Source organism: Aphelocoma coerulescens, chromosome 3, assembly GCF_041296385.1.
Source record: "Aphelocoma coerulescens isolate FSJ_1873_10779 chromosome 3, UR_Acoe_1.0, whole genome shotgun sequence".
NCBI lineage: Eukaryota > Metazoa > Chordata > Aves > Passeriformes > Corvidae > Aphelocoma > Aphelocoma coerulescens.
The window spans coordinates 32,309,935-32,327,906 of record NC_091016.1 but is presented as its reverse complement, the minus strand read 5'-3'; the positions used below and the strand labels follow the sequence as shown (position 1 = coordinate 32,327,906).

General features: G+C 36.0%; 1 protein-coding gene across 2 annotated transcripts in view; it reads left to right on the top strand.

Annotated features, from left to right (window-relative positions):
• Positions 1–17,972, top strand: part of LRPPRC (leucine rich pentatricopeptide repeat containing) — an 87,368-nt gene that overhangs the window by 62,893 nt on the left and 6,503 nt on the right. For both annotated transcript variants that reach the window (XM_069009738.1, XM_069009739.1), the window contains exons 28-34: positions 1,413–1,555; positions 1,667–1,748; positions 5,691–5,814; positions 9,440–9,528; positions 12,767–12,971; positions 15,060–15,199; positions 15,362–15,477. In XM_069009738.1, coding sequence (XP_068865839.1) covers positions 1,413–1,555; positions 1,667–1,748; positions 5,691–5,814; positions 9,440–9,528; positions 12,767–12,971; positions 15,060–15,199; positions 15,362–15,477 — 899 coding nt within the window. The remainder of the gene's footprint in view (positions 1–1,412; positions 1,556–1,666; positions 1,749–5,690; positions 5,815–9,439; positions 9,529–12,766; positions 12,972–15,059; positions 15,200–15,361; positions 15,478–17,972) is intronic.

The window sequence follows — 17,972 nt, the reverse complement described above, 5'->3', positions numbered from 1 at the left end:
GCACAAAAAAATGACCAGAGACCCCAGGAGAACTTTGCTGCTTTTCATTTCGTGAAGCCTTGGAAAGCTTCAAACAAAACCATAGCGTTACCTAATTCTGGCTTTACACATACTGGTTCACCATCAAAAATCAAGTAGGCCTGAAAATCAATCTTGTCTCAACAGGGAGAGAACCTTCCTGTTTCTCCACTCATCCTGTTCACCTCTGGCAGTGACTAAGTCTGACAGTGTGCCTGCTAGGAAGAGAATCTAAGAAGATACAATTCATCAAATTCTGTCATAAAAAATCTTCAGTCTTCTTTCAGAAGACAGAACCAATTCCATCTATTCAAAGAAGTGGAAAATATTTGTGGGTTTCTGTCACCATGAAAGACAAAAGCTATGCATAATCCTGCTTTCAACCATTTTAGATTACCTATCAAAGCTGCCCCATGCACAAGTACAGTAGGACTGTCATTGTGTACCAAAGCCATAACTTCAGAGCTATTTTAGGCATATAATAAAAAGAACCTACCATCTAGTTCAAGCAGTAATAAAAATGTTGAAAACAAGGCATTTGGTTTTTTAGAATCACAGAATAATTTATAGGGGAGAAAACCTCAGGAGTTTAAGCCTAGGTTGTTTCCTGATGCTAGGATAGCTCCAAAGTCAGATCACATTGTGGCCTTGTTTAGTAAAGGTTTGGGTGCCTCCAGCAGTGGAGATCAAAGAGCCTTCCTGAACAACCTGTCCCAGGATTTGATTGTTATCAGATCCTCCATTGCTGCAACTTTCAAATGTCACCTTTTGCCCTTTGCTGTGCACTTGTGAGGAGAGACTGACCCTTGAAGAGTCAGCGAATAATTTACAAGATTTGCATGTATAGTAGGAGAACTAAACCTGATTGAAATAAAATGCCAAGATAGTTTATTGAGAAGGATATTTCTGCTTTAGAGGGCTCATTTTTACCAGAGTGTAAATCAGTAGTGTCTGAGAGTCAAAAATGCTTCACAACTGGTGACTGCAAAGGTAGAAAGTGTAAAGGCAGCAGGAGAGCCCTGCTGTAGGTAGTTAAATGGTAGTTAACTGGTTTTTTTTTCATGAAATCCAGCTTTCTATTTATTTGCAGTTCTGTACAGTGATGCAGATATACATTTCAATTAACAATCAAGAATAATAGAACTGATGAGCTGAGATGATCACTTCTGCAATACTTTTGAGCTGATTTCTCATTTATCTGAAAATTCTTATAATCCTGGGGGTTTTTTTCTGACATCCTCTATGTATTAAAACTTTTCAAACTGATGATCATATGAAGCAGAAGTACATGATTAATTGATAAATTATTTTCCAAACACACGATTTTGAATAACTTTAGATATGGATGTATATTCTAAATGTGCTTTTATTTGAAGATTTTAATCTTGTTTCAGACAGCAAAAAGGACTGGGGAAAGGCTGAAGCTATTTGGACTAAAATTCAAGAAGAAAATATTGTTCCTCGTGAGAAAACACTAATTTTACTTGCTGATATATTTGAGAAAAATGGTCAGACTGTTCCATTTGAGGTACCTAAGGTAAGTGGAGTTTAACTTTCCTAGCTAACAACACTTATAAATATATTTCTTCTTAGTAAAAAACATTAACACATAGCATAACAGTAATTTAAATGTTTGTTTCTTTCAAAGGTTAGGCCTGAAGATAGCAGAAGTGCTGCTATTGTGGAAGAAATGAAAATACGGATGCTTTGCAAGAAAAATAAAGCACAAGGTAAACTGAAATCCACTGTGGGTTTTTCCCCCTTTCACATTAATTTTAAGGTTTCAATTAACTGCAGAGCTCTTCTGTGCAAACTTCCCAGTTGCTGCTAAAAACAGAATGAATTTATGCATGGATGTTTACCTTTGTGTACAGAAGAGCAGAGTGTTGAAATATATGCAGTTCCTTTGATTTAGTCCATGTTTAGTCATTGAAATCCATTCCTATCCATCTCATCCCAAAGCAGGGTGACTTAAGAAGAAATAGCTTTACTGGACCTTGCAAAATGGGGAAGAAATCACAGAATAACCGGAATGTCTCAGGTTGGAAGGGACCACAGTGGGTCATCTGGTCCAGCCTTTTTGCTCAGGCAGTTTCATCCTTGAGCACATGGAACAGGACCCTTGCATATCTCCAGTGATGAGACACCACAGTCTCTCTGGACAATCTGTTCCAGTGTTCAGTCACCTGCACAGTAAAGAAGTTCTTCCTCATGTTTAGGTGGAATTTCCTGTGCGTCACTTTCTGCCCACTGCCTCTTGTCCTATTGCTCTGCACCACTGAGAAGAGCCTTGGTCCAAATTAGTTCATTTCTAGTATTTGCCAAGGTGCAGAGCATTTGAATATTCTGGAAATCCTTATTTTCTTCGTTTATACTATAATAAATAACTAGGTACATCACTTGAAAGCAGTATAGAAAATTGAATTCAATAGGTTTAAAAATTAATTTTGCTGAATGAGGAAGATTTATAAATGCAAGACACCTAGTAATTTTCTTCTCTAAGTGTAATCAGTGTATTTTACAGGTTGGACACAGATTTTTAAGCTCTGAGTTTTTAGAAGAAGAATGTATCAGTCATTCACACATTTTACTTACATTGTTAGTGAAATTACCATCTAGAGTCATTCAGTCTAAATATTCAGTCTATTTAGATCAGGAGTCTAAAGTTGGGTCTGGACATTCTGCATACTGGCAGTGCAATATCATGTTATGTATATGAAGTTAAGAACTGTGTATTATGGCAGACATGTTTTCAGGAAATTCTTCATGCTGGTAACTTTTGGGTCTTGTAAAAAAATGAGAAATGCAGAAATATTTTCATTGAAAATTGGATAAAATCAAGGGAATGCAGTTTACGACATTTCCACACAGAAGTGTCCTGTGCCTTTGGTATCATAAATGATAAAGTGGAGAGCAGGAGGAAACCAAATATGCCTTAGACTTGGAAGGGAAACTAGTTTAAAGCAGAAATATAAAATGTAACTTCTGTGATGACTTTGGGTATTGAACTTAGCAGTAAATCACTTCTGCATATTCTTTTATTTAAAGAGTAGTATTTGAGAGAAAGTGTTCTAGAGTTACTGGGAATGAAGGGGGAAAAAAGATTATGTTGGAAAACAGCTCCTGTCTTCCTGGGAATCTGTTCTCTTGGACTGAAGAAAAACTCTAAAACCACTGAGTTGTTGCCTTTTTTTTATATAACAGTATCATGTAATTTTGGTGTGAATGTAACAGGGCAGCATTTTGATGGGAAAAAGATTAACTCAATCTAGTTATGTAACTGTTCAATGAACTTACCAAGTCTGACACGTTTTGATAACCTATTCTCCAAAGTGCTTGATTTATGCAAAGTCATATTTTCATTTTTGTCTTGATTCCTCAGTGTGAGAACTTGACTCTAGGGGATCATATAACACATATCCCAAACAGTCACAATTGCTGAAACAGATTTGACTGTCTTGAGAACTGAGACTTTCTTGGCAAGTTGTCACTTTTCTAACAAATCTTTCTACTTGAAATAGCTGTGGTATAACACAGTATGATCTTGAAACCAAGAAATTTCTCTTTTGAATGCTAATATATTTTAATAATTTTAGATGCCATCTGAAGAAGTAATAAGCTGATAATACCTGATCAGGCATATATCTCAATTCAAGATTGATCTAGGTATACTTCAAACATGCTACTTGCAGAAATGCAAAATGAAATTAAGAAAATAATCTGAACAGGATAGGCTTTCCCAGGTTAGGAGTGACCTACACAACAAAACTGATACAAACATTTTTAATTCTTCATTGAACTAGTCATTACAAAAAAAAAAAAAGTTAAAAATTAAATACATTTCCTTGTAGAAGGAGATCTTACATTTTATGGACTGTGATAATTGATGGTAACATATGCTTGGCATCCTGACCACTAGTGGCAAGGTCCATTTCTGTATCCAACTGATGAAAGCAATATTTAAACACAGGGTGAAATTGTAGTTCAGTCTGAAGACAGCAGAGCTTTTGTAGGAGTCTCTAAACATAAGGAGTTTTTGCCCTTGAAAAAAAAAAGATTTCAAGCAGTCATTTACAAGCAGAAAGACCAAACCTATCACCAGTCATCTACATTTCTGTAAATCAGTAGTTGCATTTGTAGCAGATGATACCAGTCAGAGGTGTATTGTTCTTGTTGAATGTAGTTGCTAGTCTACTGGTACCTCAGATTTCAGAACAGTGGAAGGAGAAATGTCTTGCCACTGAATTTAAACTTGAACACTATGAATGCTGGTGATCAGCATCTGAGCAGGCAAGAGAGTTCAGCACATTGCTGCAGGCCAAACTAACTTCAGACCTCTAAGTAAAAGTGGTGGAGGATTTCAGAACCTTTCTTGCGTGATCCTATTGTTTCATTGCTCTTTTGGTTGACGTTGCAATTACTCTTGTAATGTCAGACTCTGATGTCAGACTCTTGTACACATGAAACTCAAATGCACAGAAGTGAATTTAATTTTTACTAAGATGCTGTTATCCTTTATCTCTGTTCATAGATGTATATTTAACACAGATTCAAGCAATAAGTAGATTATGAATGGCCATGGTAATTCTAATTATTAACTTGGTTTAGGAGTTTGTGTGATGTAAATAATTAATTTTATGCTTAGCCATTTCTGTGCCTACATTTCAGGAGGTTTTTGTGTATACTTTTTGGCTGAAGAAGTTTAAGATGCAAACTGAAAGGCATACCAACAGTTTTCATTAAAATTCCGCAACACACTGTACTAAGTGCAATTAGTGTGATGCTTCTTATGACATTAAGATTCAAATGAGTTGTCTTCATCTTTATTTTCAAAGTATAAGAAAAAGGCTTTAATGCTTAGCTGTGAAATTTGTGGTGATAGTCCAACTATTTCTGATAAGTTTTAAAGGTTATTGTGGCTGTGATTTGAATTAACAAAGGGATTATTTCATGAGTCATTAAAAGAAACGTGCAATCACAGTTTAGATATAAAAGATCATTTGTGGTTCTTAACACAGCTTTCTAGCATATGTTACAGTGTGGATGGCAGTTCTAGCTGCATGTTTATAGCTGCATAATCTTGTTTCAGAAAAATAAATGACTGAAAAGTGTGCTTATCATTTTTTCCCCCTTTTTGGTAACATCTTTTCATACACTGACAGTTATTGTGAATGCATGAAATAAAACTGTTAATCAGTCAAACAAATGCAGTGTAGTTTACTTGCTAAATATCTGTATATTTGTAAATTGTATGTTTTGTATAAATCTTGTCGTAGCCAAATAATTTGATCTCCCCATATTGGAATCGCCTCCTATATTATTTGTTAAATGCTGTTGTGATCATGCACCAGACACTGTAACTGCATACCCCAGAATTAGGTGTTGCTTTAAAAATCCTGAGTCTTCCCCTTCTAACCAGCTATGTTGGTATTGAAGCAACAGCCACGTATAAAGGAGGAGCAATAGCAAACTTTTTCTCCTGTGGAAGTGTGTGTTGATCACTGTACATGGAAAGTTTTGAACAAGCTGTGATCCACAGCTTTGAGCTTAAAGATGTAAGCAAAGGATAAATAGATTTAAGATGGACCTTTTTCAAAGAATAGGTGATTTCTTTCTGTGATCAACATTCTTGCAATATGACATTTCCTTTTGACTTTCTTACTCTTTTTTAGAGGCCTACAATATTTTCAGGAGAATGCAAGAGAAGGATGAGTCTCATTATCGTTGCTGTGACGTCCTTATAAAAGCACTGTTAGCACAGAATTGTCTTGATGAAGCCCTTGATGTGAAACGCATGTAAGGCTTTTCTTTGTTTGGGGGATTTTTATTGGCTCAGAAAGAGTGGTTAAATAATTTCTGGATCATTTTCAGGTGAGTCCTTATCTTCTAATGGGAAAACAGGTCATGACTAGTGATTAGGAGCTGTGGTAAGAAATACACCAGCATTTCATAGGGCGATATGGCACATTTTTAAAAAGGTACTAGAGTGACAGTGTGTATTGCTAATAACTCATTTCAAATAACAATCTGAACAAATGTACTTGGCATCAGAGCTGAAAGTCTACCCTTCTGGCAGTCTGCCTTTTCCTCTTTAGAGCAATATCCAAACAGACAAGATTCCTTCACTTAGCTGCCCGTGAGCCTTCCCCTGAATGCTTGTCCCTGCTGCTGTCTTACCCTGCCCACACTCCCTGGCAGCTGGCTGCCTGCCAAATGCAAAATGGTATGTTTGGCTGTGATGCCAGTGGCTAGGAGATGACCATAAACCTTAGATCCAACTCTTACACTTCTGAAATAAATCCAACCTGCTGTCATGTATTATTAGAAGGAAAGGAATTGAATTAGCCTTTAGTGTGTTGTATGGTACGACACTTGCTTTAATTACTGCCTGTAACACGTGTTCTGGTCAGGTTATAGGCTTTAAAGCATTGCCACTTGGAGAGTCAATGGAGAGTTAAGAAGAACAGGAATTTAAGTTTAAGGATTTTAAATCTTTCAGTTTCTTCAACTCAAACAAGACCCGTGGTTGTCATCAAGTGTGCTCACTGAATGAATACAATGAATTTTAAAGTGGCTGTAGGTAAATTACCTAATGCATAGAGTACTCTGAAAAAAGCTAATAATTTTTAGTGCCATCTTAGTTTCTGATGTCCAGGAACAGTCTAGTGTAAGATGATACTGATTATTTTAATGTTTTCTTTAAAAGTGTTTAGACTGGAGAAATGTCTTGCATTGAAAAAGTGTTTGAGTTCTGCATTCAGAAGAACAAATAGTGCTTTTTCAAATAGCTCTCAGCAACTGTGCTTTATAATAAGTAATGTTTGTGCTTGCAGGATATATAGCTTATATCAAGGGAAAACTAAATCAGTTTATAAATCGATCTCCCTGTAATGCAAGTAACTGATAAATCTTTGCAAATAAAAGATGTTTTAGGGAGTACAAAGAACACTGATAAAATTTAGGTAGTTTGTTTCACAGAAGATACTCAATTATCTAAAGATGTATTGAAAGGTTCTTCAGGGAAGAAGCTTGAAACATGACTGCTTCCTGGCTCTACAGCTCAAACACAGTTGTAAGGAAGATGCACAAAGTAGTGCATATTACCAGCAGTAATTTGCAGATTAGAAGAGAAGAAAAAAGGTGGTGGCTTGTTCCTAGTATTTCAGGGATTCAGAATTGTCACTTTAGGTAAGTGTTGTAGTATGTAAATTCAAAATTCAGGAAGAAAAATAATTTGAAAAACTGAAAAGGCCGGAGGTGTGTTAAGCCTCTGAAGTTTGAGATATTTACAAGTCAATTAATAGGATTTTATAAGAGGTTTTCTTCTTGATTACTGGTTAACTTCTTGGTTACAACCATACCATAACTCCTGTGCTTTTCACAACTCTCCTACTCCATCTCGTAGCATAGAAATGCCAGATAGTTACACTGAGAAGCTTCTAGTAGCTCACTGTTGCATCAAGACAGAAAAGACTTCATATTTGTTATGTTCATGGCGTATCTGTGTGTCTTTTTTTCTAGAAACAAAATGATGCTTATATTAAGCATTTTTAAAAGCCTGTAAGTTCTAAGTAATTCACTGAAATAGAGAAAGCGATAGTGTGTGTTCCTATGATTGAGGAGTAGCAAATCTGTGTGTTTCACACACATTTCTGGATGCTTCACAACTTTTCCAGCCTCATGCTAAAAAGAGATTACTCCTACAAAGCCTTAACATGTGTGATGGCCTGAAAGTTGTGTAGCTCCTAATATTTTCATTTAGATACATATTACTTTTTACTGTTTAAAGCCAAATTTGAAAGGTAAATGATATGTAGAGAGTCTTACTGTGCACATTAGCATAGGCAACAAAAAGCCTACTTTTTTTTAAAATTTAGAAATGCCCAATAACTTCAAAACATCCCCTGTTACCAGAACTGAGAAACTTCCATGAGAAAGCGTTGTGGGAGGAGTAAATAGCAGTCCTACACTGCATTTGAAAAAAACTTAACACCAGACAACCCAGAAGATCACTGATCTGTTGGTCAACCTAAGTGTAGTTGCTTTCACGTTCTAGAACTGTTTTGAGGAATATTTAGTGCATTTAGTCCAAGAAGTTTTAAATAGAAATTTAGGAGTATTGGAATGATGGATTAGTTCTGTAATAGTAGCTAACATCTATTTAATCACACTAAAGATTGGAAGATTGGAGAAAGTAAATCCTTTGTTAAATGTAATTTACAGTCTCATGCATGAATTGTTGACTTAAGGGCTTTGACAGATGGGACAAAGGGAAAAAAAAAAGGCGGAACTGAGCAGTGGGTGCTTAGGCAGGGATTAAGGGGATTGGTTGGGAGAGTAAGAAAATCCCGAGTCCAGTGACTGCATTTGTGAGCCTGGGAGGCTGAAAGTGACTGAGAGGATAGTCATATTGTGTGCAATGTGAAGGATTTTCTTGGGATTGAGGAGAACAATTTAGCAATGACCCTGCTTACCTCCCAATCCGCTCAGCCCCTAAGTTCAAGTAGGTAGGCTGCTCAGTTGTTTGCCACAAGATGATCAGTGAGGTTTATCTTGATTGCTGATATGGTAAATGGCATTGCCCCCCTTTGCTCTGTAGAGATTTTGTAATCTAGAAATGAACATTTGTAAAGTTATCCTTATATATTAAAAATGGGGCTTGGCTGCGTGTCATTTAGGAGCAGGAACATTTTGTAGTATAAGACCAATGTGATTGCTGGTTAGTCTCTCTTGACTAATTTCCAGAGTGCTAGAAAAGCTTTAGCAGGGTTAACTAAAGTAAAGACTGTCTTTGCTGTACATACATGAAGTTTTGTATTACAGGAGATAGGGAGTTGATAAATGAAATAAAATTTTAATGTGGCTAAGGCAGCAAATGTAGGATGTTCACTTTAAAACCTGTATACATCTAGATGACAGAAATTTGAAAATTAATCAACCAAATGATATGGTGTTAGTTCATAATATGCTTTAGTTTATGTTTAAAATATACAGTGCTGAAAATAAATGTTTCATTTTTATTGCTGAAAGAATAGTTTTATATTTTATAATTATGGTGACTATTGAAAAAAGAAGAAAAAGTATCCAGCTTAGGATACAACAGAACAATGCAGGGCATGCAGTTATTTTAGTCATCTAATATGTCAGCATTCAAGAATCTGAACCGATTGTTTAAAAAAAATCTTGTACTTTGTTTCTTTTGTTGCTCACTTCCAACTTTGTCATCTGTCAGAATGCAAAAAAAATTATCCTTCTATAACCATTGACAGGATAACACAAAAGCTGTCTCCAGGTCGATATTTTGCAGCAATATTTTTAACATACGAACAGTAGTTTTTATAATTTCACCTTGGTGCTCAACCATTTATTATCGTATCAGAAGCATGTCAGTAATTCCTTTCTAAATGTCTGCTTCTTTTAGTGCTGAGACCCACATCAAGGGCTTCACACTGAACAGTGCTGCCAGCAGCCTCCTCATCATATCGCAAGTTAGGCGGGATTATTTGAAAGGTATGTCACAATGCTTGACCTTTACGTCACATTAATGCCTCTGCAGATTTTTCTTGTAACGCCCTTCGAATACTTGGATAAAGGAGTCCATTTAGCAAATTACCTGCTTATCAAGAGCCTTTTGTGGTAGCTGAGAGACGTAAATTACTGTACATGCATTTATAATACAGCTTGAATATGAATGTACTTGTCATTTGACCACTTAGTCCAGTTTCCATTCCATTTAACACAAGATGGGTTTTCTTAAGATGAATCACAGCTCTTCAGACATGCAAAATTTGTGCTCCAGAACGAGAGAAAGTACAGGCTTTCAAGTGCGTTAAAATTCACAGCACAAGTCATTTTGCTTTGGAAATTAACATACTTTAGAGCATCTGAAACAATTCCCAGCAGTTGTTTCTTGCATATTGTGTTGGTTGTGTGAGATACCAGATGAGTTAAATTGACTGTTAAATGTGCATGATTGTGAACTAAATGATTATAATATTGATTTAAAAACTTAATCAAATACTTTTTAATAGTTCTCAATACCAATGGTAACAAAATACTCTGGTTTTCTTTTTAATGTAACGATAATAATGAAAAAAATGGTGGCTGAAGAGTACGTAAGATGCCCAACAAGACGGGGCATGAAGTTTACAGTTGTTTTATTTTAGTTCTCAGCATTGGTTGCTTTGCAGCCTAGAGATCAGTTCCACAGTGTTACATCTAACTTACTTAGTTGTGTTGAAGAACTCTTGTGCAAGAGGAAAACTATGCATGCAGGTAGTTTTACATGCAGGGCAGTATCTTTTATCCCCATGCAAGTCTAAGTACAATGTTGATACATATTTTTGTCAGTATGTTTAAGCTCTAAAGCAACTATGTACAAATGAAATGGATTATTTAAGTTGGGTTTACAAGGCCTACCAGAAAACCCACTTTTGATCGGGCCATCATTACATTTTATTTCATTCCATTATGCATGCATGTACTAATAACCCATACCCATGTAACATCAGCTACATTAAAATACTCGAGATGAGCATTTAGACATATTTTCTCACTTGTACTCCTTCTTTCCTGTGGCTGATAAACTTGCCTTCTTTCCAATGCCTTCCTCATTCGTCCTCTAGTTTAACATCACTGCCAGGTGTCATCCACTCAAGTGTTTGTGGTGAACGCCATTGCTCCTTTTGCTATTGGCAGATCTTTCTTAGCAGCTTTCAAGGCCTTCCCCTGACTCTCCTGTCTGCTTTTATTCTAATAAGTCTTCTCTGTTTTCTTCTCCAATATGTCATGAAGTTTTACCAGCTCTTCCTGAACACTGCACACCAAAATTCTTCCCTGCTTTTGAACATGAGTGATGTTTCTATATTCTGCCAGTCTGTTGCACAAACTATATGGGGTTTTAGCTAGCATACTAAATTCTCTGCCACATCAACCCTCTTCCTTGCTGTAATCTAAAAATCTTCTTTTTGCACAATGCAGAGTTTCTCAGGAAGTCTGTGGAATTACATTACTTTGCAAAATGGTATTTTCTTTTATCTTGCGCATTGAAGAAGCTTTACTCTGACAGTCTTATTGAATAGTCACACTTGATCCTTGTTTCTGTTTTAATTTGAAAGATACTACTTGTCTTTGTCTAAGTGAAGCCTTGAAAATGCAAACTACTAAATATTTCAGCCATAGTGGTCATTTTCTAAGGCTCGTAGATGACCCAAAACGTTTTTGGGCATGGTGCTTTTGTAGTCTTTTGCTGGTGAGCTCCATTTGACCTACATCCTGTGATGGCTTTCACTTGTGTGAAACCTGCTTGCTTTACCACTTACATACCTCATTTAGTTCATCAACGTTCTTTATTGTGTAATGTGGTATAGTTAAAAGGTTTTATGGAGGCCCCTAAGTATAGTCCTAAGAGCTCTGATATCTTCTAGCAAGAACTTCATAAAACCCAGGCTACTTTCAAGAGTGGGTTTCATGGTAGGAAATTTGCAGAATTTATAGGAAAGCATTGTGAAAGACAAATGTTTGGTTTTCACAAGCATATAGTTACCTGCAGAGTTATCCACTATGCTACGAGTACCCAATTTCTTGCAGTAGTGCTGCACATATGCAGCTTTCCAATCTTTCTCTGTCCTCATTCTTGAGAAGGCTGGTTAGAGGGAGGTCCACATCTATAGTGAGGAGGGAATTTGAACTTGGCATCTGTTCTGAGATTGCTTTTTTAAATGTTGTGAATCTTACCCCCCATATATTGCTCCTTTTTTTCCCTTAAAAGAAGAATGTGGGACAGAAGGAAAATTTCCTGTGAAGGAAAGCTAGGCATACAGGATGTTTTTTCTTCCTGTCATGTAAAGGGTAATACTTGGTTTCTGCAGTACCTGTATATTGAATTGGAATGGCAGTGCTGTGGAGTTCATGTGGGTGTATGTTATGCTAGAAGTGTTATCCCTTGGTATTATAATTATCATCTGTGATTAATCCTGCCTATGCTGGTAAGGAGTAAGAGATTTTTACCAGAGGGGCATGTCTTTGTGTGTGTGTTTGCTCATGGATAACGTAAACTGACAAGAATTGTGCTTGGAGAAACGAGGGTGACTTCATGTACTGTGGGTTTGGGAAATTTGTGGCAGATGGACAGGAGATTGACCTTGTCTGTTTTCAACATATGTAATTGTGATAATCTTAGGAGTTTTTGAGGTAAGTGTTGAGTTCTCAGTTTTTGTTTTTGTAAGGAGACTTGTGTCCCATACTTCTATTTAAAAATTAAATTTTGGGAAACAAAGTCTTGGTGCACACTTAAAAAGAGAAATCTCAGTATTATACTTCAGCAGTTTCAATAATAAACTACATTTTTAAACTATATTTATTCTTAAATATATAACTTTTTTTGTTTTTAGTAAAGGAAATTGATTGCAGTTTGGAGAAAAAAGAGTCAGGGCTTTAAAGTCATAAGAGAGGATATTTATGACACAGCTGCTTTCCATGAGCTGGTTACAAAAAAATTATTTCAATGTTGAAAGTAGCGTAATACTTCTTACTAGGAGATATTGCAGCCTTTCAACCTAAATTATTGTTGAAAGTTTTTATTTGTGTATGTGTATTCAAGTTAGAATTCACTGTAGTTATTGCAGGGCTTAAAGAATTTTTTTTCTGTATATATTTTTAAAAGGGTAAGATTAATGATGCCAGCAGCATGGTTGCTTTCTGAACTAAAGTCTGATTTCTGTTTCCCTTATTTCTTTACCATTGTTAGATGCCTTGGCTGTTTTAAAAGGAATGCTTGACAGTGGTGTGTTGCCTACTAGACCAGCAGTTACTGCTCTCATTCAGGCCCTGGCAGAAAAAGGAGATCTAAAGAACCTCCAAGTACTTGAAAACATCCTGGGAGATGTCACAAAATCAATTGGTTTATCTGACTCACTAATGCCTAATGCTATTGCATTGGCTCATACTAAAAGGTAAGTATTTCTAGGACTGTGTATTTAATTCTTTTCTGCAGAGTAGTGGGAAATCTCTTGCATTACCCATTTCATTCTGTGTCCATTTTTTACAGTGTCCCAGATGTTAAAATTGTAGTTGAGTATGGTGTGTGGTTCTGTTCTGGTATTGTCTTCCAAACACATTTGGGGTTGAAAATAATTTAATGAAATACAGGGATAATAAGTGTGAAGCATTTGGAGGAATAGAAGGTCTTCTTTGGTGCTGTAATTTAGCTTTGAAACCTTTGTTCTAATGTGCATATAAAGTGTTTCCTTGGTGTTATATCAACAGTTCTGTGAAATCTGAAGGTAAAATGGAATTACTTAATCGAACTTAGCACCCAGAGGTTATGTGTGTGTATGTGTATATATATATATATGTATGTGTATATATATATATACATATATATATATATATATATATATATATATATAGTTTGGAAACAAAAATCTACTACCTGTTCCAGTAGTTGAAATGACAAAATATTCTTGAAATAATACTGTCTTTACCTTCAAAATGTGAAAGCCAGATGTGAGATGTGTATCTGTGGAATGGGGTCTTTCCATGGGGTTTTTTTGGTAAGAATTATAAAAGCTTGGCTGATGCTTTAGGCCACAGTTTAGTTATCATAATTATCCCCACACTTTCAAGTTGCCTTTGATTCAACTGTTTAATTCAGTATTGTGCTCTTGCCTTGCATTTCTGGTTTAGTTGATACGTTGGTACTGTGCTAGTTTATCCTTTGTGTAAAACTGCATGGGGAAGCACTTGGAGGAGAAAGGGCATTGTCAGCTTCTCAAATCTACTTTGCAGGAACCAATCTTCAGGAATCCTACATATTCTGTTATTTTATTTCAAACTAGTTTTGTCAGGTGGACCTCCTGTGCCTGACTTGGCAGGAAAGCTGTAGACCTTTGTAGTGCATAACAGATTCCTGATTGCCTCAGGTATGCCAGGCCACAGGAAGCAGATCTGAACGGTCCTTGGCACACAGTTCTAGTGCATGGACGTGTACGTAAATGAAACGCTTCAGATGGGAGGGACACTTCATTATTTGTCCTATAAGCTGCTTATTTTCCTGTATTTCCGTGTCATGAAAGTGTTGCAGGCTGTGTTCTTAAGATGGAGATTGGTGACAAGAATAAATAAAGAAATTGTTGTATGCAGGTAGAGCGTCAACTTTTCCCATACCAAAACGAACTTGATGTATGAAAAGACTTAGCAGTGTAAATAATATGCACCCTATATATTCTCAAATACTTTGCAATCTGTACCTTGATAACTCTGAAAAAAAGATTCTTGCAGATATTTCCAGTACAGGTTCATCTATTGGCAGATCCGTGTTAGTGATACCGTTTTCAAAGCATTTTTCATAGCTTTCACATGTGCTGTATTTCTGCTTCACCTAAAAGCATTCATTGTGCTCAATTTTCTTTTTCAATTAAAGTAGTTTTTAGACTGGACTGGTAAGAGATGTTGTCATTGAACCTTTTAGAATGCTGGAAGTAGAGTTTACACTTTGGTGAATACTTCCTACATTATTATATTAGCATTGCTATATTTAAGCCTTAAGATTAAAAGCATTTAGATGTAATGACCAAATGACATTTAATATTGTCTTTTGCATCCAAAAAGACAGGCCTGGTAAAAATCAGGTAAATAATTAATTGCACTGCATAAAAATACTTAAATTGCGTACATTAATTATTCAGATACCCTCTGTTAATGTTTAGATTTTGCCTTCTAGATTTGCAGGACACATTTTCCTAAAGCAGCAAGCTGAACTCTTCTTTCTTAATGAGGAAAAAAGTGTGTCTAAAATACCTAAACTTTGTACAGGTCAAAGGCCATTAAAAATTATTTTTTAATTGATTTATTCATTCAGTCATAAATTGTTTCACTTTTACAATATCTGAACAAAGGAAATTTTTTTTGTCAATACTTTTTCATCCACTATTCCTGGTAAATGCAAGCTTGATGTAGAAAACAAAAAACTTTAATGTATTGCTTCTTAGGTTTAGAAATCTTGATTTCAGAAACTGAGCCAGTTCAATCTCTTTTCCTAGCAATGACCTTGATGCTGCTGTGAAATACCTTGAGCCTCTGCTTATCTCTGGTGCACAGAATCCTGATCAAACTGTCAGAAATATTTCGTATTTGTTAAGAAAGGTGTCTGAGGAAGGATTAGAACCAGCTTTGGAAAAATGTAAGTTAATTGCAATGATATTTAAATATTCTGACTCGACAGAGGTGTTATGAAAGAGCTATTAGATGTAAAATCTGCTCAGTCAGCATAAATCATGTCTGTGAAGTTTACAAAAGTGGCTTTTCAATCCCAGATTTTCCTTATGTACCCATCATTTTGCAGTTGGTGCAATGGCAGAACAACTGGCCAGTCAGTTTGGAATTTACAGACCTGTCACAGATCTTTTCCTTCAGTATGTCACTGCAGACAGAGTGGATGATGCCAGATCGTTGATACAGGTAATGACACAACAAGAGGTACAGAAATGCTCAGAGCTCTTCAAAGGTTACCTGAGAAATTGTCAAAAAGAGGTGTTGTGTATCATAGACTGGTGCTGGGATGCATCTGAATTACAGTGTGAGTAGCAGTGCACAGTTTAGATTAACCCATGAGCTTGTGCTCTAGTACTGAGAGTAGTAGTGCGTGCCAGAGTCAGGGGGCTTTTTTTATATTCCAATAACCCAAAGGAAATAAAGGAAGTATTTGTATATTGCAAATATTTTTCTCTTAAGTTCTCTGCTGGATGTCAGTTGTTTCTTGCAAACCATTTCCTTGCAACTTCTCACCTAATTTCCTAAGTGCTGTAAAGATAGTATCTTAGAGCTGTACAGTTTGTAAAGCAGAAACAGGCAGTGATTGCTTGTCATGGACTTCACTTGGTTGCAGTAATGTTGTATACATTGTATTCAAGGTTTCTTAAGATCTGAATTTACTTTCTATTCATTTGAGTGTCACAGACTTACTAAAACCCAAACGTTGGTCTCTGGGTCACAGTCTCAGCAGAGTTAGGAATTGAGACAGCTGCATTGGTGCCATTTGTGCAGAACTAAAGGAAAGCCAAACAAGAGGTTGGATGAGCTGTGGGTGCTGGGAACAGGATCTATCAGGAGGCTCATCCAAGCAGGTGACAGTCCAGCAGTCAGGCTGATGTGTGCATAGGCTCCTGCCTCAAATCAAGGCCTCTTATCATCTCCTGATAGTGCATGCTACTCATTTACCAGTTCCTAAGTATTTTAAACTGTTAAAGAAAAAGCTCTGCTTCAGCCATTGGGTATTTTATGATATTCCAAGACAATACCAACGAAGGAGTTCAGTTGCTTTCACTACAGCATGAGGTGTATTATCTGTAATTCCCTTTGTGTAGTGCTTTGCCTAACTGGTCATCTGAATGTTAAATAGAAAGGAGATTACAATTTTGCCATAAAACCCTCTTGCTGTATAGATTGGAATATCAAAATGCAAAAAAATTATTGAGTTATTTTACTCTTCCTGATTTGGTAATTGCTCTTTGATTAAAATGTGATGAGTAAATGAAAATTAGGTACAGTTTTTTGCTTTTGTGGAAGTAAGGGTTTTTTCATTTTTAAGTAGAATCACAGTGTTCTTAAAATTTTCCAAAACATGGAATAATGTCCATTCATATATTACTGAAACTTGTTACAACAGCATCCAACAATTAGAATTAAATTCATGGCTCTATAGTGTACTTGAAATAACATTGTATACCCTGTGTCTTAAGGGACAATTTAAAAATACCTCATTTTAAGTGGATATTTGCAGGTAGGCTGGAGTTGGAACTTCTGTGTATATAAGAAAATTTGGGGGTTTTATGGCTCAGGACAAACTTTGAGGTGTGTTGAACATTTGTGACTGCTATGTGGATTAAGTATTCCACTAATCGCTAACTAGCGGACAGGAATAATCACTCTCCATTGTTATTTTTTGGGAAGTAAACAACAATCTAAATTAACTATTTTGCTTGTAATCTGAAATATTAGTATATACATGGAGACTCCTTGCTTTCAGAAATGCCTCTAAGAGTCTATTAAAAAGTTTATGAAACAGCAGTCGTATCTTTTGTACTGTCTGGAGGGAGAATGCTTTTACTGATGAGAGTCAGAAGTGATTTGATACTTAAGCATGAAAGGGAGCTGTGGATAGCATATCTCCAACTAGACTCTTTCCTCTCAGAGCACTTATAGCAGGTGAGAATGGGTAGAGTTGGTAATAAAATATTTCAAGTTTCTCTCATCAGTGTTTTGCCCCTATTTAGCACCACAGAGCCACTTTTTGTCTGTTTGCCTGAAGGAATGAACCTTCACACCTTCTCACATGCACCTTGAAGCTTGTAAACCATGTTACTTACAGAGAATACTCATCATGGCATAACCCAAAATTACTTGTTTGCATATGTCTACAATACTAATTGATTGTAGGAAATTCATGGTATGTGTTTTCATATGCACAATATTCTCTTTTTCCTGTGCATTTTGGTAGTGATATCCTGCAGCTGATTAAAAAACCACACTGCATTGTTAAGAGTTTTAAGACTGACATCTTTAAGGAACATACACTAAATATTGTCTTGTATATTTTATTTTGTCCTCTTTTCTAAAGTAAGACAAATTTTTGATTTTTATCTGGTCTGTCTAAAACTTTCCTAAGTTCAACTTCTCTCTCTCAAACCCTGTCTATTGCAGTTAAAGCCTTTTATAAAATAGAGAGATTGAAATCAGTCCTTTGTATGCATAAGTGTAGGTAATTATACTTTAAAGAGAACTTGCTTTGTACATTTTAATTTTTATAAAGAAACGAGCAGTTATCTCCCTGACACCTTATTAAATGTATAATTAACCTTATGATCCCTAGCTCACTTGTGAATGCTTGGCAGTATAATTGGAGAGGAATAGTGTTTCTCTTTTTCATTCTTTTGCAGTCCTAAACCTCGTTTTTG